This window comes from Denticeps clupeoides, chromosome 1 (genome assembly GCF_900700375.1).
Source record: "Denticeps clupeoides chromosome 1, fDenClu1.1, whole genome shotgun sequence".
Taxonomy (NCBI): domain Eukaryota; kingdom Metazoa; phylum Chordata; class Actinopteri; order Clupeiformes; family Denticipitidae; genus Denticeps; species Denticeps clupeoides.
The window spans coordinates 21,936,394-21,961,847 of NC_041707.1; the positions used below are offsets into that span (position 1 = coordinate 21,936,394).

The 25,454-nt window shown below is 42.3% G+C and overlaps 1 protein-coding gene across 1 annotated transcript in view; it reads right to left on the reverse strand.

The window, feature by feature from the left end:
• Positions 1-25,454, reverse strand: part of sema4f (sema domain, immunoglobulin domain (Ig), transmembrane domain (TM) and short cytoplasmic domain, (semaphorin) 4F) — a 41,542-nt gene that overhangs the window by 9,175 nt on the left and 6,913 nt on the right. Inside the window, exon 2 of the mRNA XM_028999207.1 lies at positions 1,001-1,149. Within this exon, the coding sequence (XP_028855040.1) occupies positions 1,001-1,149 (149 nt within the window). The remainder of the gene's footprint in view (positions 1-1,000; positions 1,150-25,454) is intronic.

Below are 25,454 nucleotides of genomic sequence, written 5' to 3' on the forward strand. Positions count from 1 at the left end.
GATTTCTAAGCAGTTTGGTAGTTTGAAAGAAATTTGACAGGCAAAATCCTAAATTACAAATTACAAATTAAACAGCAATACAATTATTTGGAGGATACTTCTTTCACATTTTTGGGGAAATGTAAGAACTCTTAGGAAATGTCAACAAAGATATGATGTATTATATGTTCTAATAGGAATCACATAAGCAGAACACTAATATATACAGTACAGGCCAAAAGTTTGGACACGCCTTCTCATTGTGTTTTCTTTATTTTCATGACCATTTACATTGGTAGATTCTCACTGGAGGCATCAAAACTATGAATGAACACATGTGAAGTTATGGCCTCCACAGTCACCGGACCTGAACCCAATCGAGATGGTTTAGGGTGAGCTGGACCGCAGAGTGAAGGCAAAGGGGCCAACAAGTGCTGAACACCTCTGGGAACTCCTTCAAGACTGTTGGAAAAGCATTTCAGGTGACGACCTCTTGAAGCTCATCGAGAGAATGCCAAGAGTGAGCAAAGCAGTAATCAGAGCAAAGGGTGGCTATTTTGAAGAAACTAGAATATAAAACATGTTTTCAGTTATTTCACCTTTTAATGTTAAGTACATAACTCCACATGTTCATTCAAGGTTTTGATGCCTTGAGAATCTACCAATGTAAATGGTCATGGAAATAAAGAAAACACATTGAACAGGAAGGTGTGTCCAAACTTTTGGCCTGTACTGTGTGTGTGTGTGTGTGTGTGTGTGTGTGTGTGTGTGTGTGTGTGTGTGTATAAAATTAGTGTTCTGCTCGGCCGCTAGGTTTCTAGACTTGTCTGGGTGATTCTACCTGCATTTTTGCTCTAGTAATGAAAAGCTGTAAAAAATGGGGTTCTGGCAGTGTTCTTAGCAAACTCATGCCCCATGACTAGGATCTTCGTCTCTCAACCCCCTCCTCCCTGCCACCTATACCCCCCCACACACACACACAAAAAAAAAAGTCTAGACACTCCCCTGGAAGTAGGCTCACCTTCAAAGGTTTCTGTGACAGGTTGCCTGTGTCCACTGCTAGTATGGCATCTTGTGCCCCCAGGTAAAGCATCCCTGAGGAGCGGTCCAACAGGAAAGTGCTGAAGTTCAACACCCCACCAAAGTGCTGAGGACTCAGGATTTTGCGCTCTAGAAGGAGACAAGGAGAAAGCAAAAGTCAACAGACAAAAAATGTTATTGTTTTTTTGTTTTTTTTACTATTAGCAAATTAAAACATGAAGCATATAAATTTAGTTTAACTAACATTAATAGACACAATAATTAATAAAGATTAATCAAAGATATTTTGGCATTCTCAACATCTATCTTGCTTTAATTTCAGAATTGGCACACCCTCCCCATATACACAACTTATATGCAAGTAGTCACTGAGAGAATGACCCAAATATGCAGTACAATGGAGACAAATAGGCAAATTATAATGCAAATGTATAAAAAAAAAATGCGGAAATTGCCCCGTTTTAGTTGTACTCACTCCTACATCTGCTGAACATTTCCTCTTTACCTTACTCAGTTCATCTGCCAATGATTTTCTTTCATACACCAACCCCCACAAAATGCAGTCAGAACAAGTGGCTGAGAAGAAATGAGTGTGACTTCATTCTGATAAGAAGGGGATGGTGGTGTGAAGGGCAAGCACCACTTCAGAATGATGTCACACTGGTCTGAGTGTGTGTCCTTGTAAGGGAGGGGGTGCGATAGAGACATGGAGAGAAAGAAAGGAGACGAGAGGAGGAATGAGAAACTAAGTGCCTAATGGCTTCCGCTGACCTTTTTTCAGCATATTCACTGACCCAGGAGCAGATAATCTGTCGAGTCGAAGCCAACGCTTTGTTCTCCTGTGTGGGGCGCTAACCTTAAAATTGTTTATTTGTACATGGGGGAGGATCTTTAAGACCCACACACAGCTTAGTGAGGGAGGTTTGCTTGTCTCTGCGTGCAGTGATCCTTTCCGTAATTCAGTGTGTGTGTGTGTGTGTGTGTGTGTGTGTGTGTGTGTGTGTGTGTGTGTGTGTGTGTGTGTGTGTGTGCACGCTTGTATAACCACACCAGACTGTCCAACACATGGTTGTTGAACATGTGACCAGATTAAAGACTCCTACCTAATCTTATTCTCCACTCCTTCATCCCTCCACCCACCCCAACCATTACCTTCATCTTGTTCATCCATCCATCATTCTTTCTTATGCATAAAAAAAAAAAAAAACGACAAACTGCATAAGGTATTCCAAAACCTTACATTCAAGGAGATTTTGTGTTTATTGCAAGGCTAATGCCTGACCCACACGTAGATCAGAACACGGGCCTCATTGTCAAATCAACGCAAACAAAAGAGTCAGTCAATCAGAGCGGCAGAGGACCGCCCCCACCGTGACATCATAGTACTGAATAATGAAGATTCAGCTGAGTCACGCCACCACATCTGCTTTTATGAACGAATGTACAGATTACGCATTCCTGAAGGCCCAGAGGCCACATTTGACTATAGCCCAAAATATTTCTCTCCATATACAGAGCAAAGCTTTTGTGTGTGTTGGGTGGGCATTTATGGAATTCATATATGCAAAAGAGCAATTTTTCACATCTACTCATGACGTAAAAGGGAAGGAGATTATGAATAGTCTTTTGCTCTCTACTGCTCACCAACCTGTGGACATGCAAATCCATTTAAAGGAGGTGGGATGGGAAAAGAAAAGATTTCCTCCCTGGTTTACTGAGGCATGTAATGAACTTCCTGACCAATCAAAAGTCTAGCTTTTACGCATGCAACCTCTTTCTCCTGCTTACAAAGTCAGGCTGATAATGTGAAGGAAAGAATCATTTCTGAAGCTGGTGAAGACTTAATCCCATTGCTGTATAGCATCAGGGCATCTGAGAAGGAACAGACTGGTGGGGTTTGGATTTTCTGGTCTGGAAATTTAAGATCCCTGCATGGACAGAATTTCTGTACAATGTTACTTTTACAAGAGATTACAAACATGTAGATGGTCCAAGGACACGTTACACAGGACTGTGTCAAGTTGGAGGAGAATTTATCTACAAAGTTTTGAGGAACATGACAAGAGCTGGCCTCAAAAACTCTCAGAACTCAATCTGACCGATGTGCTGGAAAAAAAGTCTTAACTATGGAGGCAGCATCTGACAATTACCAGGATTTAAAGCATCTGCTAATAATATGTTAGTATTAGATATCAGTCTCCATGCATCTCAGCTTTTGGTGCCATAAGGCCAAGCTACACAATATTATGAAGGTGGTTTTAATATTGCGGCTCAGTGGTGTGTCAGTTCAATGCATCATATTACAAGAGCGTTACTCTTTTGTTCCCTCCATCACCAGCTACATTTAAACGGGGGAGTCTCCAACAACCCCCACTTTTTAGATCGTCACGTCTTATCAGTCTTACAAAGTGGCGCAAGGACAAATACATTGCCTTTACACTGTCCCCGGGGAAGGTCCACAGTAATGCCCTTGTGCTGGAGACGTTTCTGTCCTCTGAACCTATAGGAATATACCCCCCTGCTGGGTGTGCCAGTCTGGTGTTAGTTCCTAGAGCTACACCATCTGCCCCTCACCCAGCCCTCCAGTGACACGATTCCACATGATGAAAGAAAGAGATAGAAAGAAATGCAGATTTTTTAACATTTAAATGGTCTTTGGCAGTAAAAAAAAACATTTTTTTGGCCAGTAGGGTATCTTAGAAGCTGCGTGAATGTTTTTTTTTATCACAATTAAACCCTGTTTATGGTCAGATTTACATCCACACCTGTGTAAGTGATAGTCCAGAGAAAGCCAGGGGCCGATCCACTCAACACTCAGCGCAGTCATGAATCATGCATTCATCCAGAGCCCATTAAACATGAATGAGCAGCCAATCAGAGAAAAGAGGGAGGAGGAGCTGGGATGTCATGCGGTAATGGCTGACGAAAGTAAGGGTGCAACGAAGAGAGCAGTCCAGAAATGATTCACTCCGTATCTGCTCTGTTTAAACTTAATTTCCCTCCATATTGCTCTTGTTAGTAAAACCTGCATTAGCTGTGTGCTTCAGTTCTTTGTAGCCAACGATTAGAGGAGGCATAGCTGCTAACTTTCCACATGATAAAGTCCCAGTGGCACAAAAACACTCAAAAGTGATTAAATTTTAAATGAATTTGCTTCTGCTAAAATCTGTTTATGAAGAACATTCAAATTAACGTACACACACACACACACACACACCATTATTTAATTAAACAAACAGAATCCAAGTGTATTAAATTACAATTCATTGCATCCATTTTTTGGGGCACTTTTTTTCCACAATGTGGAACTGAATTCAGAGTGGAGTTTCAGAGCATGCACAGTAAATGCTCAATATTTAAAAATCATTTCTCTCTCCCTTTCTCTGGCACGTATGTGAGTGCTAATGGCAGAAGTGCACACAGTCTGCAGGCAGCCATAGCAGGACCTCTGGGAGTTTGCACATTATGAGACAGGCTGGGCGGGACAGGGCTGGACCACTCTACAAGGAGGAGAGCAGTAGAGTGGATTGGAAAGAAGAAGTTTTACACACCTTTAAAAAGACAACTGTCTAACTCTCCTGCACACCTATACCAATAGGTGACCCAATTTAGGATTGTGGGAGACTTCTGGGAGCAATTTGTAGGAGCATCTGACCTTCCATGTCATCAAATCCCTATTTCACTCATCAGTAAATGTCATGACATGACATCTCATAATACAGCTGATATCTATATAATGCAAAAAATATATAAAGCAGCATTATATGCACACTGATTGTCACATAAAGTGAATATATAAATGTTGGAATCCTAATTTAAAGAGTATGGATAAGCCAATAAACTGTTTAATAACATGAAAATCATTTCTGAAAATCGGTAATAAAATACCATGATATTAGCATGTGTTGATTGTTTCGTACTCCTCTACTGGTACCATGTTGACAAAGAGGATCATTCAAAATGAAAGATATGCCTTCACAACCACTGCCAGCATCTATTTTACAAACCCCATTCCGATAGCATTTCATGTCAGAGTACAAAAGCATTCTTGTGGTCAGAGAATGTTGCTGCCTCTGATTTCTCATGAAATATGTCAATTCGATGGAGCTTCTCTGGTGCTGCCACAAGCTTGTACAACCAGATTTACAACCAGACTGTTTTTTTTTATTCATACTGAAGAACACAATCAATTAAATTCAATAATAAAAATGTCAGATGTTCCGAGATTTCGCGCACCACAAATAGATCTGGCTAAATAAAATGTCTTGAAACAAGTAAGCCTATACGAAATGTTCAATTTGTTAAAAAATCAGGCCCTACACAAAACTACACAGAGCACTGCATTGTTCATCATGTGCTAAATAACTTCTCCAAGCCATGAGGAAAAACCGTGAGAATGATGCATACACTTCAGCGCTTCAGTCCTCTCCTGCATGGCTCACACTTTGGTGGAAAATCTGAAGCGTGTATAAGAAAACCCGAAGGGTTACAATTTAGTTCGTTCACCCTCTCTGAGCAAACAAGGCTAAATATTTGTCACTGGCGAGCACACACAGGATGTCACGTCACTTTAACGTCCAATCTGACCTGCCTGAAAAAAAAGCACGAGCCGTCTACGCCAGTTTACCAAATGGTTCACCAGCATCTGATAAGCCAACGTCACTTTTCCTAATTTATTGCCTGTCAGAAGCTCACGTGGCAGGCTGCTCAGGTAAATGAAACAATCAACTATACAATAAAGCGGGACAGACGTAATGATGCCAGAATGAAATATTTATTTGAGGATTTTACTGAGACGTGTCTCCTGACCATATACTGCAGGAAAGAAGCATTTTGCAACACAGTCACATGATTCGGCTCAGGGGAACTGTACATTTACTTTAGTTTAGCACGAAGTGCTCAGCCATTGTGCAGGTCAAGCCATTCTTTTAACATTGATTATGAAAAAAAAAGAATACAAATATCAGCCGATCACTGTTCTCATCCTTATAACCAGACATGCTAATAAAGCTCCCCTGTCTCATTCCCTCCCTGCAAAGGACACAAACATTCATCAGCCGCGTCCTGGACATCAGCAGCCACATCAGATTCACTTTGCAGGCTGATTCAAGCAGACAGGGGGCCCTTTTTCTCCGCAGAAACTGCCCGAGGTGCGTGAGGTTTGCTGATGGGCATGTAGCCTGGGTAACAGCAGGGCGTGGAAGGGTGTGTTTGACGACTCTGAAATTGCTGGATGGCCACGGGCCCTGGTTCTGGGTGTTAACCCGTCTGACTGATGCAGAAACAGGAAGAGAGAATACGGCAGCTGTCTGTCACAGAGGGACCTAGTGACCCTGCTCACTGTCCACGTTGTCGTTTCAATTCAGTCTTCCTGTCTGAAGGTTTGCTGCTAAAAGGTACTGAGGCAAGTCCTTTTTCCTTTTTTAGCTGTTTATCCCTGTTCCCCCTTCTGTGGCCATATCAGGTCTGAATGATAAATATTAGAAGACGGGTCCCCATGCCCCCCACCCTTTATTTGTCTCTCTCCGTGGTACTGATTAGATTCATTGCTCTCTCTCTCTCTTCTGCACACAGATTGAATCCTTAAGGGTTCACGCTAATATTAGCACTGTCCCACACTATCTCCACACACACACACACACACACACACACACACACACACACAACCCTCCTTCACAGAGACGGCCAGAGCTGAAGAGGGGACCTGAAGGGAGGGAGGAAACAGATCTGTGAGTGCGAGCCGGTCAGTCTGGAAACTAAGGGGAGTGGATTGGGAGCCTGGGGGGTCAAGGGCACCCGCCCTGCCCTGCTGCAATTCTCCAGGAAAGGGGGTTGGGGGTTGGGGGGGGGGGTATGGATAGAGACGTCCTGCCTGATTTAATGAAGAGCTCGGCGACCGAGAAGAGGAGGCGGGAGGGGCCATGAGAGATCGTCTGTGTGACAGAGCTTAAATCAGACTGTTGACTAAGAGGGCAATGTTCAACAGACGGGGCCACGGAACACACACACACTCTCTTCCAAAAAGAATACATCTGTATCGTCGACAGATATGCATCCGACCATTGTAAATTCGGAAAAACCTAACCACAGTCTAGCCTGAAGGCTTGGTGACTCAACACTGAGTTTGGGGCCTTTTCTCTAATCTTTTAAAATACTCTGTGATAAGATAAGTTGATCCTTTATTAGTCCCACAATGGAAATTTACTTCTGTGACTATGTATACATATACACCTTTCGTATCATTCAGCATAAAGGCCTGCGGTGGAAACGTCCTGTCCGTCCGTCAGCGTATGCACCCTGTGATACCCTAGTTGGTGAGAGTTTGGTCTCTTGAGAACAGAATAGGTATTATATCAGCCTGATATTTCTTAAAATGTCTTGAGACCCTTGGACAGGATGCTGGCTTTTGGTCCCACCAGTCATATACACATGCACACACATGGTGCACCTGCACATCCACACCCACTTCGGCCAGCTGTGTCCCATCCTTCATTAAGACAACCATAAAGACATGTTTGTTTGTGTGTGTGTGTGTGTGTGTGTGTGTGTGTGTCTGTGCATCTTCCTATGATCCTCTCTGCAGGATTACAATGGAGGAGTCTGTTTCTTGAGCTTCGTCACAATAATGCGATCAGGCACACATTTACTCTAAGTATCACTGCCAGTTGTGTGCGAATGTGTTTTTATTTTCTACTTCTCACATCTCACACTATACTATAGAGCCACAAAATTGAGAGATAAAAAATATATCCTAGCTGACTATGTTGACATCCATATGCTATGTGAAACCCAAGGTCTCGCACTGAGCTCTGTGGACGTCTTTGTCTGTCTCGTGTGGAGAACGTCTGGTTCTGAAACGCATTGTTTTGCAGTGATTGATGATAACCATGGACACGTATAGTGTTACAGCTGTGCACGGGAAAAGCAGTTTGTGTGTAAACTATCCACACATGACATCACATTTTCCCGAACACAGAATACAGAAAGACTGATAGCCCTCACCGCTGCTAGTGGACAGTACCCTGCACTACAGCGGGCTGAGGGCTCGCTTGGCGAGCTTTTAGTATAGGACACATCAAAAGGTGCTCTCCTGCCCTGACACCATGTCAGCTTCCTTTGAATTTTCTCTCTCACTGGGCCAGTTAGTGACCCCCCCTTGTGGGGGCAGGGATTAGCAGGATTTACGCCTGGTGGGGGTTAAGGAAGTGAGAAAAGGGAGGAGGGAAGATGAGAGGAGGGATTGGAACTCCTCCACGTATCACAGCATTATTATTGTCAATCCAAAAAAATATTTCTTGATCTCAGAAGTCTGTCCCTCTATTTCTCTCTCTCTCTGGATGGTATAAACGCGGGTGAGGCCGGCACTAATCGGGCTTGCCCTAAATTCGCCCATGCCCAAGAGGATTAGATGGAGGTTCGGCCTGATGCTTTATCCACCAATATGGCAAACCACAACACAGCACCACACAGCATGAGATCAGGCACAGACACCATAAATCTGTAAAAGACAAAAAATATTTTATATACATACATACATACATACATACATACATACATACATATACGTACATATGTAAATACAGTACAGGCCAAAAGTCTGGGATACACCTTCTCATACAATGTGTTTTCTTTATTTTCATGACCATGTACATTGGTAGATTCTCACTGAAGGCAACAAAACTATGAATGAACACATGTGGAGTTGTGTACTTAACAAAAAAAAGGTGAAATAACTGAAAACATGGTTTATATTCTAGTTTCTTCAAAATAGCCACCCTTTGCTCTGATTACTGCTTTGCTCACTCTTGGCATTCTCTCGATGACTTACAACGTGCTTTCAAGTTACCATTGATGAAGAGCTTCAACAGGTCGTCACCTGAAATGGTTTTCCAACAGTCTTGAAGTAGTTCCCAGAGGTGTTTAGCACTTGTTGGCCCCTTTGCCTTCACTCTGCGGTCCAGCTCACCCCAAACCATCTCGATTGGGTTCAGGTCCGGTGACTGTGGAGGCCATAACTTCACATGTGTTCATTCATAGTTTTGATGCCTTCAGTGAGAATGTAAATGACCTGTACTGTATACATACTTACATATATATATATATATCTGTGTGTGTGTGTGTGTGTGTGTGTGTGTGTGTGCGTGCATATAATTGGTTCGTTGCTTTGTGAATAGTGGTTGACCCAAGAGGGTGTGATCCATAGGTTCATTGAAGAGTGAATTGTTATTCAACAAGGGTTTATTGTCCAATGCCAGCTGTTCTTTTTACTCTTATTAAATAATTGTTCATCAGTTGTTATTAATGTTTAGTAACTGTTGATCTATAAAGCGATTTCAAATAAAATTGTCATTCCAATCCAGCATTTAAACAGTATAAAAAAGTAAACTACCTTCAGTTAAAGCCAAATCATTATTTATCACATCCGCCAAGGTGCCACTGACCAAAGCACCGTCCCCACACACTGCTCCCCGGGCGCCCACTGGTCACCAAAGGTGATGATTAAAAACAGAGGACACATTTCATTGTGTGGCACCATGTGCTGTGCTGCTGTGTATCACAATGACAACCACTTCACTTTCATTAGTGGTGTAATTAATTTCTTATTGCTAAATTTTGACAAAATCTCACGAAAAACAATTAATTGTTTTTCTGTATATAAAATGCAAGTCTTTTAGATAATCAATAGATAAACCATGAACCATTCCACCTGAGCAGTGACTGAAATGGTCCACTCTTCAGTAATAATTGCAATATACGTATTAAATCATATGTTTCAGCTCTGTCAGTGATTGAGAATAAGATCAATCTGACATCAGACTTCTTGCTATATGCCCTGAAACCATTTCAAACATTTATGAATTATTTGGCAAACACTCAGGGTAATAAATTACTCCTCATGGGGTGTATAAACTGGTTCCTTCGCTCTCAAGCAACAATGACAATAACTGAACTAAACAATGTACATAATGTACTGTGTGTTGTGATGCAATTAAACGCCCCTGAGTAAAACTGGTGTAATCTCTTGTGTAGTCATTAGGGGAGCCTACCCTCTATTAAGCTTATGGACAAGACTGGGCCATTACATGCTTAGGGTGCCTTAATAATGTACATGATTAATGGGGTTTTGTTTACTTGTATCACCGGATTCGTGTCAAATCCTTGGGGGTGTGAGAAAAACAGGTCACCAACAATATGGGAAGCGGTCGCCAAAAGGTTTGGAATTCTTGGAATATTAATGTAGGGCCTGCCAATGGCCCACTTCCTGTTCCTTAATCCCAAACATAGCATTTCAGATTTGGCTTTAGAAAGGGATGCATGACAATAAACACCTTTACACATGATTCCATTCTTGACCCCAATTCAATAAAAATGATTTGGCTCTAAACCAAAACACCAACAGAACAAGATGAACCAGGAAAAAAACTTTATGCAGCATTCCAGGTCAAGAATAAGTTCAGCCTTAATCACTTCTACTTTGTGTCAAACAAGCCTCTTACCTCCACCCTAGCATCAAAACACACTGCCACAAATTGAACACCCCAAAAGTTGGACTGATCCCAGTCCAGATCAAGCCTCTATGCAAGCCTCAGGATGCATCAATGTAGGTTACAATCCCATGCTACCCTGGGCATCATTAAGGGCTGATGTCATATTTAATAATGCTGATAAGGCTGCTTTTGTATACAGCCATTGCCTCTCAGCGTCCAGTGAAATGTCTTTTCCATTCTCACACACAGATCTACCCCCTGGTTGGGCACAAAAGCTACTGCCACACCCAGCTGTGTAGACACTTGGATTCAGCCTAACCAAAATGCAAAGAGAACACACCTCTAGTGTTCACACACAACTGTACAACTACACACAAAAAGCAAGGAACAATGTGTGATACCAGGATATTATCAAATGACAATGACCAAAAGTCACATGGCCTAAAAACATAGTCAGGTTTCGGTTGGTATAGATGTAGGAAGAGCTTCATGCTCTTCTGTCCAAAGCCATTTCAGTGTTCCAGGCAAGGCTGCAGATGAGACTAAACAGTCTCTGCTGCGTTTAGAGAGAATGCTAAAAACAGCCCGGTTATTTCCATGGTTTGGTTATGTGACTTGACAGCTTCTTAAAAACACACTTTCTTTTGGGGAAACTGTGAGCACAAGGATAATATGAGAATATGACAGCAAAAGAATCAGACTGGTCTGTTTTTCTACAATATTGCACCATATAAACCTTTATATAATTAATATGTCATTTGCAATACATATGATCACATAAATTGGTCATTTTTAATCACTGCACATGTAACTAGTTGCATTTAAAGATCCTGCATATGCGTAAGTTGACATATGAGAAAGCGATAAAGAGCCTTGAAATAAAGGTAGGGTGGGGGTGTCACTGATTAGATGTGTCACAGTAGAGTGGATTGTGGAAACACAGCAGAGGATGTGGGAGGACGTGATCAAGTGGAAAATTTTGCGGTGTCTGTTGACCACTCTATTCCTGTTTAATGCTAATTTAGGCCAAAACCAGCAAAACATTGCTTTCACAGATATCATTTAAAAAATACAGATAACTATAAGCAATGTTTAATCATTTGGCACCATGAGAGCGCTTTTCTCCATTGGGAAAATGCTGGACTAGTTGCATGAGAAATAGAGCAATGAAATCAAATCTAGTTTGATGTGTGGCTACGGTGCACTACAGTATTTTCTTATCACATAGCAACATTTTCTCATGATAAGTGTACAAAGTCCAGCATGCAACGTATGAACATAGTATTAATCATTAACAGAATCACTATTAATTATTCACAACCCCCCCACACAAAAAAGTCCTTGTGGTGTGATAAAAAAAAAATTGCTTTTTCAAAAATCTGGGGGGGTTTTATCAGTGACAAGAATGTAAACAACATGTTTTTGCTTACTTGTTTACTGAAGAATGTACTGACTGTGGACTGAAATGTGACATGTTTTTACTATGGCACAATGCTCAAAAACCGTCTCATTCAATTGACATTATCTTTGACTCATTTCTTCCGGTGTTGCACTGACACGCCTTGAATTATTTGTCCTGCACCTGATGCATCCTTGCTTTGGGGCGGAGGAAGAGTATCATCTAGGCACATTTGCCTTCCTCTGTAGTGTGATCTTACATACTATACATTGCAAATTAAATAAATGACCATAGTGGCCTTTAGAGGACAGTGGACAGAAGCAGAGCACACCCTGAGTTGTGACAGCGTACTCGCGGAGGTCTTTTCTACTAAGAAAACTGAGCAAATTTGCTCTTTTACAGATAAACAAACTGGAGTGAAGACATGACACTGGATGACAGTGATGGTATTGTTCTTTCTACCATCACTCTTTCTGCTCCCCACAATTAATTATTGATTCTTATGACCTCTGACCCTGATCAATGGTCAGTTGAGGTTGACTATGTCGGTACATTTGCATGAGTGCCTTTAAAAATTTTTCCAGCAAAGATAATTGACTATTTACACATCAATTAAATATGTTACTGCAACTGCTGTAGCACTATTAAGAAAGGCCACATACATTACGGACAGAAATGTGTGTCCTCCTTTTCTCAACCTCTCGCCAAGTGGGCGGCAGCTAATAGATTTATCAATTATTGACTGGTTGAGCATTTACACCAACACAGGCCCAGTCCTGCATCCACCACTCCCTCTCTCTCTCTCTCTCTCTCTCTCTCTCTAAACTGTCTCTCTCTCTGCCCGTCATGTATGATTTCCATTGGTTCATCTTGCTGGGCCAATTACAGCTTATTTTGTCTCATTCAAAATCCATATTGTATACAGTATGGTACAACTGACTCAATCAAATTAAACCCAATGTTGCTCCTTACAACACAGTGGCATCCAATAATTAGTAGTGAAAACTGATAATTGACCAGTTTCTGAGGTTATTCCACTGAAATATCTAACAAAATAGTTTTTAAAGATTATGCTACACTGAAAAACCTGATTGTTCTTAGTGGTCTTCAGAGCTTATTTGAGTTTCAGCAGACAAAAGCAGAGTGGACCTTGAGTTGAGACTGTGTCCTCATCAAGGTCTATTCTACTCAGAAGTCTGAGCAAATTTGCACATGTCCAAATTAACACAGACCACAGTGTAGACATGACCACAGACACACGCCACCCTCTGTCTGCCTCTTCATAAAATGCTTCAGCTGAAAATGAATTAATGGGACTCCTGTTAACAGTTGCTGCTGGTGTCTATAAGAGCAAAATAAAAACCTTTCATCTGTGTTGTTTTTCCCAGAAGCCACTGTGCGGGCAGGAAATGTTACACCCCTTCAGATGTGTCAGAGGGCCTGATTGAGAAATGGGTAATGAATGTTTTGGGGGTATTTCTGGAACTTTCTTTTCTGAGAGAGAAACAGACTTCAAGGGCTCAGCTGTAATCACAGCGTCACAGCAGTCCTGAGGATTCGAACATACAACAAAGCTGACATGGAAAGATGACACACACACACACACACACACACACACACACACACACAGGTCCGATTATCCAGACCATTTTAGTTCTAAGGATACACACATACATGCAAACAAGTGAAGCTCAATGTTCTTCATCTTTCTCTCATATACAGCTACTGAAAAGAACAAGTAGCCTCTGTATGTATGTATGTGTGAGTATGTGTGTGTCTGTGTAACCATTTATAGGGACACTTCAATGACTGTTACGGATGTAGTCATGCCAGAAAGTCAGATGTGTGTGAGCAAAAAAACTTCAACCCAACTATAATCACCACAAAAGCCTGGAGGGGCCAGTGTAAAATGATGTCTGACTCTAACTCACACACCACACCACTAACACACACTAACACACACATAAACATGAAGAAAACAAACAGCATCCAAATACACTACAGTGTGTTTTTTGTGCATATGTCCAATGTGTGTGTGTGTGTATGCCTCTCTCTTAACCTGTCTGTTTTTTCTCTCCACATACCCACTATCAGGACCACTAAGAGGTTGGACATTTGGAGGCCCTCCAGTCACCCGTGACCCTTTCCGTTCTCCTCACCTCTCCTGAGCTGCAGAGGCCCACTGACAGGCCTCTTCTCCTCAGCCTGTTCTATCACACCAGGGTGCCTTTGTCTGGTGGAGAGAGTCTCATCCCTGCCCCTTAATTCATCCATATTCCTCTGGACAAAAAGGGCCTATGGAGCCTGGCTTTAAGCCACTATGGGAACCTCTGCTGCTCACTGTGGTCCTAAGGACCTAAAGGCTCTTGTGAATTCTCGCCTCAACATTTGAGTGACACTTCTGCCTAGTTTTCAGTAGCCAATCGCAGCATGGCTCCTGACCTGACAGGTCAAGTAGGCAAGAAGAGAGCATTCTGGGAAGATGTGGAGGAGAAAGGACGATCTTTTGAAGGCAGAAGAACCAACAATAGTTCTTAATGGTTTGAAAACACAAAAACTTACAGAGAGAAAATAGATCTCTTATTCTTTCTTATTGAAAATGCGTGATAAGGCACAATAGTGCAGCATTCTTTCATGTGCCAATCAGATGAGATTAACAGATTTGATGATCAGCGTTTGCCACAAGTGCAACAGAAAGCAACAAATTTATATTTAAAATGAAAATCACCCCTGCGATCACTGGCTTGATGTTTGTATATTAAAACTCTCACTTCTGCAAAACCACAGAGCATGTTTCCACCCCTCCACCCGAGCGGCTCGCTGTTAAAGAGATAATTGTTTTCAGCGCATCACTGCAGGATGCAGAGGTCACAGAGAGCCACTTGGCACAAGGTTTCTTCTGGAGGAGTTTCTACGGGAGCACCTGCCTCCCCTGTCATCATGTCTCACCCAGGAATGTGAAAGAAGCAGCTGGTGGCTCAGAGAGCAGACGGCGGCCTTAATGTAGTTAAGAAAGCAAATGAATTACTGTCAGTTTAGCCAACCTAGGGACGAGTTTAGGTTTAGAAAGATTTAGAAAGGGTAAACATCACTTGTTACAAACAGAAGGACGCCTCAGGTCAGTGCAATCCACTGGAGCATGGTCGCACTGACCCTGTGAAAGAGATACGAGTGAGAAAACGAGTGAGAATGGAGGTTTCATATTACTACTCAGTTACCTACTTCAACCACACTGCACACTTTAAACTGAATTTATTCTGTTTTATGCCTTATCTGTCCTGTTGATAATCTCTCTCCTGTTTTATGATTAATATATATTTTTTTATTTATCTTTATCTATTTTTGTGTTATTTGTCTTTATGTCTTCTCTTAATTGCTCAGGAGAACATTATTTCAGTCCTCTCTGTACTGCATGGCAGGGATTACAATAAATATTCCTGAACCATGTTAAGAGGACAAATGCAGTATGGTTACACATGTCCAAATGCCATTTAGCTACAAAACACTCCAACCTGACCCTTGACCTCATTTATCTAATATTCACTTAGGGCCCTTTAACCCCCATCTGTCATTGGGTAGATAATAAGAACCTGTCAAGAACCAAAACGTCCTGTGTAGATCTGTGTGGGTGGTAAAAACGTTGTCTTCTACATTTCTTGTCCGGGAACTCTGTCTACACAGATCCCACAAACCAGACAATGTGGGTGTGATGCATCACATGTCTGATACCATATACCTGTATCAGTGAGCTGTATTCAGTTTAAACACTGATGTCTTTGTCTGAAGAGGAACACGGCTGCTGTCTTAGACACTGATACAAGATGAGAGAAAACACACACTCACACAGACACACACACGCAGACACCAACTCATCCATCTGCATGGGGCAAGCTGATTCTCCACCGGGACTGGGTTTCACTGTTAGCTATCTTCACTCTGTCGAGTTGTGTTGAAATAGAGCTCATGACTGGCCACTGTCCCACTCTCCCCTTTCCCCTGCCAACCTCCCAACCATCTGTCCAACTCTTTTCTCCCTCATCTCTGGTGTTTTCACAACCTGTGCATTTTTAGTGTTGTGCCATTGTATACAACTGTATTTTGCACAATGTATTTTTTTGCCTTCTTTAAAGACACAATGTTCAAACAGGGAAGAAATAGAGGGGAAGGGATTCAGCAGGATCATCTTACGATGCTAAAGCCTTTATTTATTCCCATGTAGGCCAGGCAAAACTCAGAGGTACTCCCACATACAGTGACACAGATCCGCACAAAACACACACATCCGTAGGGCTGCACTTACAGAAGCAGGAAGTAAGCCATAATGACACATGTGGCTTTAGCAAATACACACATGACAGGGATGGCTGAACGGAGGAGGACCTTCACCCGCTGCCATTGCCAAAAGTGTGCACAACTGAGACGAGTCTAGTCCACAGGCTAGGGATGATTTGATCTTAGCAACATTTAAATACAATCCATAAACAGACACTTCAACACAGAATCCAAATATATAACCTTGAGCTTACACACGTCTTGCCAACAACGCTTTGCCTGACTCAGAGTTAACAGTTATCAGTGTGGCTCCGCAGCACTAATGAGGGCCGATTTCCACAGGCTGCCACTAGCGAGAGAACCACAAGTCAGCAGCCTTTATCAGCGGGAAAACACAGAAAGGTAATTGGGCTAATTTCTGCTACGTGAAGGTTTCCATTCACGCTGAGGATGTGACACATCTCTCCGTGTGTGAGAATGTGTGGGTTTTCGAGGCCTAAGTCTGAAAAGGCCATAGACCGTCTTTGTCCTCCCCTCGTTTGAGGACATGATACCATATGAACCGCACGCGTTTCATTCTGTCTCGATCTGAAACAGAGCAGGCCTTCGTGCTCACTCACCACAGACCACACAGAGCAGAACACTGAGTAGAGCTCAGCTCTCATTTTCGAGCCTGTAGGAAAACTACGGGTGAAGGAGGATGAGGAAAGGCCCCTACAGTTTTACACAGTCAAAACCAGAGATCAAAGAGGCATTAACAGGACAGGATGATGGCTGGCTGGCGTGTGCTGGTCTGCAGCTCAGACTAGTTGGAAAATGTCAGTGTGAAATGGGATGGAAAGTAGAAAGGTGGTTGGTAACTAGTTTTTTTATTTCTCTTTTTTCCTACATAACAGAGGAAAGAAAGCATGACAGAAAGCAGTGACGGGTCAGCAAAGGTCAGGAAGCAGCAGATGGACAGCTGTTCAGAGGAAGAGACAGAAAGAGAGAGCTGGGGTGTGAGGAATACTGATAAGAGCCTTATTATTGATGGTAAATAGCAGATTCAGCATACAAATAGACAAAAAGTACAGAAAAAAAGGACAGCAGAGGAAAATGATGCATGTGACAACAAAAATTCAGGTCAGTGTTTATAAAGGAACTTAAAACACCCACATGTGAGCAAACTTCACTTGTCGAGTGACATGAAGTTGTCACTGGCCTGCCAGCTGAAGTGCTGCCAATGAGGACACAAAAAACATACATAAATACACACACACACACACACACACATACAGAGGCCAATGAGGCTGGCCTCAATGCTCAGCACATCCAGTGTCACAGAATAAGACAACAAAGAGAAAATTTGACAAACAAACATTCATTTAAAGCAGGAGGGAGTGCTCCAGATGGACCTATACAAAGGTAGCAGGATAATGAGGCGTACATGTGCTATGCATGTTTTTTTAAGAGATCAGAACAGCTGTGACAAATGTCTGTGTGCGTGTCAGAATGAACTTTTTTATTTGTATCATTGTCATGTTACTAGGGTCTTAAATGTGCTTTACTTTTAACCACATTTAAAGCCTCATTTTAGGTTTATTGCATATTTATGTTTATTAAGAACATGTTCACCAACACCAGATACAGCTCATTAGTTCATTATCAAGCTCTTCTTTTGGTGTTCTTGGAAACTGATACTGTGCAGGACAGCGTGTGATGGAATATCTACTGGGAGAATGGTGTCCATCCCTCCAGTAGCGTAATCTGTAATCTCTTTCTCTCCCGTCTCCACCCTTTATGTATACAAAGCCGCTTGCCTTAATAACAGATCACCTCAGTATCCCAGAAGCCATTTTGCTTCAAGACCTACTATTACGGATCTCTAGAGGATCTACGCAACTGCTCCATGGGGGGCTGAGCTCAGGGACGTGGCACCTTAGAGGGGAATCCTTACAACCTCCACCTCTTTTATTCCCCCCGTGGAGGTCCCACTCTATAATCAAGGAGAAAGAGGCCCTGCTACGTCTTCAAAGGGCTTTATGCACCTGGAGCTATAGTCCCCATTCCTAACAACAGGCTTTTGTTTGCATGGGAACGATGGGGAGTGACTGTAATCCACAGGAAAGGTCGTGATTTACTTTAACTACACCTACAGTACAGGCCAAAAGTTTGGACACACCTTCTCATTCAATGTGTTTTCTTTATTTTCATGACCATTTACATTTGTAGATTCTCACTGAAGGCATCAAAATTATGAATAAACACATGTGGAGTTATGTACTTAACAAGAAGTAGAGACCTGGCCTCCACAGTCACCGGACCTGAACCCAATCGAGATGGTTTGGGGTGAGCTGGACCGCACAGTGAAGGCAAAGGGGCTAAACACCTCTGGGAACTCCTTCAAGACTGTTGGAAAACCATTTCAGGTTCAAGCTCATCGAGAGAATGCCGAGAGTGTGCAAAGCAGCAATTAGAGCAAAGGGTGGTTATTTTTGTTAAGTACATAACTCCACATGTGTTCATTCATAGTTTTGATGCCTTCAGTGAGAATCTACCAATGTAAATGGTCATGAAAATAAAGAAAACACATTGAATGAGAAGGTGTGTCCAGTCTTTTGGCCTGTACCGTACTTTTTTCTTCCAGTGACCTTAAATTACTTTAAGTAACTAAATAGCAATTTATTAATAAATACACAACTCCCCCCCCCCAAAAAAAAAGCATGACTTTCAGAGATTTATGCAGTCTCCAACATCTGGTTATCATGGGGGTGGTTTTGTTGCGAGATTATAATTAACACCCCCCCACCCTAAAAAAAAAAAACAGTTGCTGGGATTATTGTTTTACCTTGGTGGTTAGAGCGTTAGGATGCCTGACGACGGAACATTATATGTTACCAGTGGGTCTCCACTGTACACAGAGACCAAGTCTGTTTATTTACCCAATGAAGTGATGGAAAGATGAAGGGAAAACAAACGTGAGGGTCACAATGTACTGGGGACAGTTTTATGCCACCAGTTATTCTGATTATCAGAATAATCAGAATTTAGTTGTATACAGTATTATTGCCTTTTAGCAATATTTAATGACAAAAATAAAAAAAAGAATTCATATCATAGGGTTATTTCAAATAAGTGTATGCTGTCAAATGCCCCATGTACATGCCTTTCTCCATTACTGCTGGACAGTTAAATCACTTGCCAGTGAAGTTAATGGGCCGAGAGTACTGAGGAAAAACTTTTCACATGCATTACTGTGCAAGCAGTCCTCTCTCCCAAAATTATGGAGATCTTAATTATGAAACATTTATTTTACAATTAGGTTAAGAAAGAGAAAATGCTATTACAAACCTTAGAAGAGTGGAAGCAACTCTAGTCTCTCAGTCATTATTTGCCTTAGCCTGATAAAGACTCTGCCTCATCATCGTATTACAAGTAAGTAGGGTGGTAGTAGCCTAGTGGGTAACACACTCGCCTATGAACCAGAAGACCCAGGTTCAAATCCCACTTTCTACCATTGTGTCCCTGAGCAAGACACTTAACCCTGAGTTGCTTCAGGGGGACTGTCCCTGTAACTACAAGTTGTAAATCGATCTGGATAAGGGCGTCTGATAAATGCTGTAAATGTAAGTCCTGTTGTCCTCCTCATTTTTCCTGCCTGCCTGTTTTGCCTTTCCCTTGTCTTGCCTGTGTTTTGTGAATGTCAACGTCTACATTTTAACCATGCTGCAAAAGCACTGCTCATGGGACAAAAGGTGTAGATTTTTATGTAGGTTTTATTGGGATCACAACCACACACTCATCTTGACAATTGCAAGGCTAAAAAAACAAGTGCTCAAGTGCTAGAGGGATAGAAGTGGCTCGAAAGCAGGGACAGACATTAATAATTGAGAGGACTGTGATGCTCTTTCCGTGCGGATGAACCCCTCTTGCTGAGTCATGGCGTGGTGAGGATGGTGATGAAACCTCCGCTCAGTCGCCCGTGGAGACAGCAGGCTGAGCCGAGCTCCAATGGCGAAGTGGCTATTTTAGAAAATGCACTACGAACTCTACACAGGGGTTCGATCTCAAAATAACCACACGTTGAGTGCTGAAACAGTCACTTGCATTTTAAAATGTACAACATGAACCCCCTGCATAAAGCCGCTCAGAATTGTTAAGGCCAAAGTTCTTTTAGCAAAAGAACTAAATGTTATTCATTAAGCTATTAAGCTCCCCGTAAACGGTTTAGTAATCCCACATCTAGTGTGTAGTCTGGACATGGGCTTGGAGTGCAGTTAAGGGCTTTAATTCAAATTGAGTGAAAGAACTAAATAATGCTTTTAACCCCTTAACACTTCAGAAATAAGGGCTATTCCAGCTACTTGCTATTTACTATTTAGTAACTACAATTGATTTATGCTGTAACTACCTGGAATAAGGATGTGAAACCAGTGGGTCCTATGAGTACTGAGGGGTAAAGCATTAATACAGAGAAGGAGCATGGCATCATCAGATGGGTCCTTTCTTGAGCATTGCAGCAACGGCCAGTCCCTGCAGGAACGATCAGCACTTGTGAGAGCCACAAAAGCCCTACTCCAGAATGTCAACCTGCACTTTTCAGAACAGAGAGAAGAAACATCTCTCAGACAGCATGGTGTCTGTGACCACCACAGTTACTGGGGATCGCAGTTTCCTGGTGACATAATAGTAGTAAGAGCCTGGAACAGCTGGATGTCAAGAGTGTCACATCAGAGGTGTGTGTGTGTGTGTGTGTGTGTGTGTGTGTGTGTGTATGTGGGGGGAAGGGAGTTGAGGTCAGTGGGTGTTTTTCCTGGAATCCTTCCAGTGGATCGATACAGCTCTTCTCCAGCTCAGAATCCTGGTCAGTCACATGATCAGTTGGCAATATGAACAATGAGCCAGGTCTGTGTGGGTGGTGTAGTGCTTGTGTGTGTGTATGTGTATTCCTTTTGGGGCAGTCTGTGTGCTGTGTAAATTTGTATTTCAAAGAAGGCTAAACCAATATCACGCTTGGCTAAGCAGCATGCAACCCGACAGCTAACTTCAGAATCGATTTAACATTTCTAGTAAAGGGTAAAAGATGGAGGGGACGACATTAAAAACAGTGGGAAGGAAACCTTCTGCTAAGCAGTGGCAGGTCTGAGGGGGAAACATACTCATCCTCCCCCACACATACGAACCTGGAATTTCTATGCTGCATGCAGGTTGCTTCTACTCATGTAGACATGTTTTAAATCTTTGTAACACACACACACACACACACACACATACACTTTAGTGCACTGAATGCTTTGGATCTGACAGCAGTACAAAACACAGTTAATGAGCATAGTGTACATGGACAAAGTTCCCATCACCCTTACTACCATGCATCTCTGAAGGGTAGTCAATTTGTATTAATGTGCAATTACGATGCTACACATCGCTTAAAATATGGAATCGTATTTGACAGTGTCAGGGGTGGCAAAGGCTCACATGCTGATCAGGGGTGTCAAACTCATGGTCCACATGCTACAGATCCCATAATGCAGTGCTTCAGTTGCCTTGCCAAAGGTCATCTTTACACTGCAGCAGAATCTGTACACGAGTTTCCAATAAAAAGCATAAAATACCAACAATACCATTAAAAAGAAAAAACAGCCCACTTCCCACAACCAGACATACTAGAATGCTGACAAAGCTGAATACTGACTCTCCCTCTAAATCAAATTATGAATGAGTCCCACAGGACACACAGACACACACACACACAGACACACACATACACGTCCCACAACCCTTCCCTATGGCTTTTAATGGCTAAAAGGCAGACAGGCCTCATCATTCTTAAGTGCAGCAGACACACAGGGGTCCACTGCAGAACCTGCACACATGCGTGTAGAACATCATGCCACATTAACATCATCAACACCTCTGAGCAGCTCTGAGGAAAGAGGGGAAAGAGAAAGGGGTGTAGCCCTTCCTTCCAGTCGCTCACTAAATCACAATGGCCACGCTTCCCAGACAAACCCACTGGGGGAAGGGGAGTAGGAAACACACCACAGGTGGGTGTACATGCGGTCTGTGTGTGTGTGTGTTCACATGCATTATGTGTATGAGCGTGGTGTGAAAATTGGTTAAGCATCAGCTGGAAAAAAAACATTTTTATGTGCCCATTTTACTATTAATTTTAAAAAATTACTAAATGGAGTACCTTATTGTAATGCATGAGGTTACATAGATAGCTGCTTTGTTTAGGAAGCATTTCGTTGCCACACCTTTAGGTGCATAAGTGCATAAGAACCTTAGGTGCATAACTCAAAAAACAGGCGCACACACACAAATACAATCGGTCTCATGAACAGCCAGCAGGGCTGCTGGTTTATCAAGCTCCGTCAGATTCTTCCTCTTCTGCTTACACACAAACAGTTTGCTGGACTTTAGAGCCGGATAAACCTGTTTCTTTGAAAATGTGAGTGTACGTTAGTAAGAGTGTGTGCATGTGAGTGAATGAGTGAATGACGGATTATGTCCATGTACAGTATATCTCACAGACCAATGTAAATTTGTCCATCTGTTCTTCCATCCATTAATGGGTATTATGCAACAAGGAAGCAACGAAGTACCCCTCTTACTACCATTGTGTCACTGAGAAAGACACTTAACCCTGAGTTGCTCCAGGGGGGGCTGTCCCTGTAACTTCTGATTGTAAGTCACTCTGGATAAGGGCGTCTGATAAATGCTGTAAATGTAAATGTAGGTCAACTGTGCCCAGAATTTCTCAGAACCAAATGAGAGGATGAGCAGAATGACATTGAGGCAGGGAAAATATTACACACTACGAGAAAAGTAGACTGGAAGACAAATTGAGCAAAAAGGCTAAATAAATGTCAGTTGGTAAAGACAGCCTTATTGTCAGATCAAATGACAAACACACCTGCAGGACATCTGGAGTTAACCAGAGACCAAAAAACAAATGTGCTATTCCAAGAAATGAAATATCAGCTGCCTTGTCATTCATCAATTGTCAGGAACAAGAGCCCAGCTCACTGTCTTACCATACAAACATGCATGAATGAATGTGATACTTGCAAACATTCATTTTATGACACCAGTGTTGTGTGATGGATGCAGCTGGTGGTGCGACAGTGACAAATTGCTGCTGCACCACTTGACTTTCCCCTCAGCCATTGCACATCCAGACTGGACTGTGCCATTATGCAGGTCAAGGGGGGAGGTGTGGCGAGTTCCCAGCTTCTAAACACCCAGAGAGCTTCCATTCACCCCCTCACTTATTCCACTGCCCTTCACTGTTTATTAACCCCCATCAGCCAAATGTGGCTGAGGGACTCAAAAACTGCCTGGCTATTGTGCGCAAACCATCTATCCCTCTCTGAAATCTCCATTATAAAAAGTGGATTTTTATGGGTACAGCCTTTGAGTTGGGTTTGGCCTACCATAAATAGGAGCGTATGCCATTGTGTCATCAGACATGATTCAGCGCTGAAGCTGGATTTTAAAATTTTACTTTTATGGCCATCATAAAACATGTTTACAGCTTTCAGCGCCTACTGTGCGACAGCTTTTGTTTTACTCTTCATCTTTTGCTTCAGTCATTGCATTGTCCTCCACTCAACCCAGTCAAACCTCCTGTTCCTTCTAGTTTCAGGAGGGTCGCTAATCGCCACCTAATCTGCTCTAAACCCACACACTCCCCCATTCAATTTAATTACTCAACTACATAGTTAGGGCACACAGGGGGTGGTTAAGAATCTGGACCAACTGCCCCTCACCCATCCGAGCCAGTTAATCGCCCCTCAGTCATAAACTTTGGTTTGGGAGACGGATTAAGACAGCCTGAGCTTAGGGGACAGAGTTCACCTTCAAACGGAAACCTCTATTTACAGGGTTGGATTCAGCATATGCTCAGTACAGGCAAAACAAGGGTGGAGAACGCCTTCATACACCTGCACCCACAATGCACCTGCTGGGAGACACCAAGAACCGGTTGGGATGGGGGCAATGGACTGTGAGGGTTGAAAGAGGGACTGGTGAGAGCCTGACTGCCCTGTGACATGTGAGAAAATTAGGTCAAGAGAGCCTCCTAATCTCATTTGTGTGTTTGTGTGTGTGAGCACATGTGAGAGTGTATCACTAATGCTGCCTCCATCCAAGTGTAAAAAAGCTGATTGCACCTGGCTGGGCCCTTTCATATATATTTTTTAAAACCTCTGCACTTTGAGTGGCACTAAAACAATGAACAGCGACGATCAGAAAATAAGCCCGACGAGGAAAGACATGAGAGACAGATGGGGTGAAGCGTTAACAAAAAAACAAGTATTGTGGTTTAACAGTTTTGATGTCACCCTGTGCCGTTCCACAGGATAACATCTGCCACACAAGATTAGCCACTCTGAGCTTACTACTTGCAGTGCAAATGTGCAAGTGTGTTTGTGTGTGTGGTGCCCAGGGTATGAATGCATGAATGTGCTGTAAGTATAATATCATTCATTTAGGAGTGAATGTTTTTTTCACTACCCTTTTTACACTTCTGGATGTAGGATTCAGCCTGTTATTGATTTCCTCTGCTTCAAATATATAAATGTTTGATTATACGTTAGCAGGCAGACGAATCTTGACTGAAAACTTTTCACACGTATCTTGGTGGATTTTCATTTAAATTTTAACACACATAGTTTATACAATTGTGGGCTCAATCACTGGCTCTCTCAATAATGAACTAACAGCCTGATCTCATGTGTGTTTCACAGCAGCAGTGCAAATTTAATGGTATCGACACTGTGAGATCACTGAAAACAGTAGATGGCACTGGCATTGTATATTTTAGACTGGAGTGTATGCCAACATACACTTTGATAGTTACATTACATAAGAGATGGCTGCATCATGATACAGATAATATTCAAAATACCATGTTATAGTTATTTATTGCCAACCCAGCAATTGCATTTACAGAATGAAGAGTTCTTACCTAAAGGCAAATACAATGACTGTTACAGCAATCCAGTTGTGCATCAATATGATGTACTTTTGTCCATTAGAAGACACATTTTGATACCCTTGTGTTAATTTAAGTGGTTGAATAGTATACGGGCTGTTAAAAGATGTCAAATGCAGCCATTTCAACAGGCTACAAAAAAACTAATCATAATCAAGAGAAATATTGCAATTGTGAAAGTTGTGTCATCCATTCATTCATACAGCTAACAATAAATGGAGTACCTCAGTTCCTGCTCTCCTGAATTTAGATAAGACTAGACCAGGACATGGCATACAAGGGTAGTTTAAATACA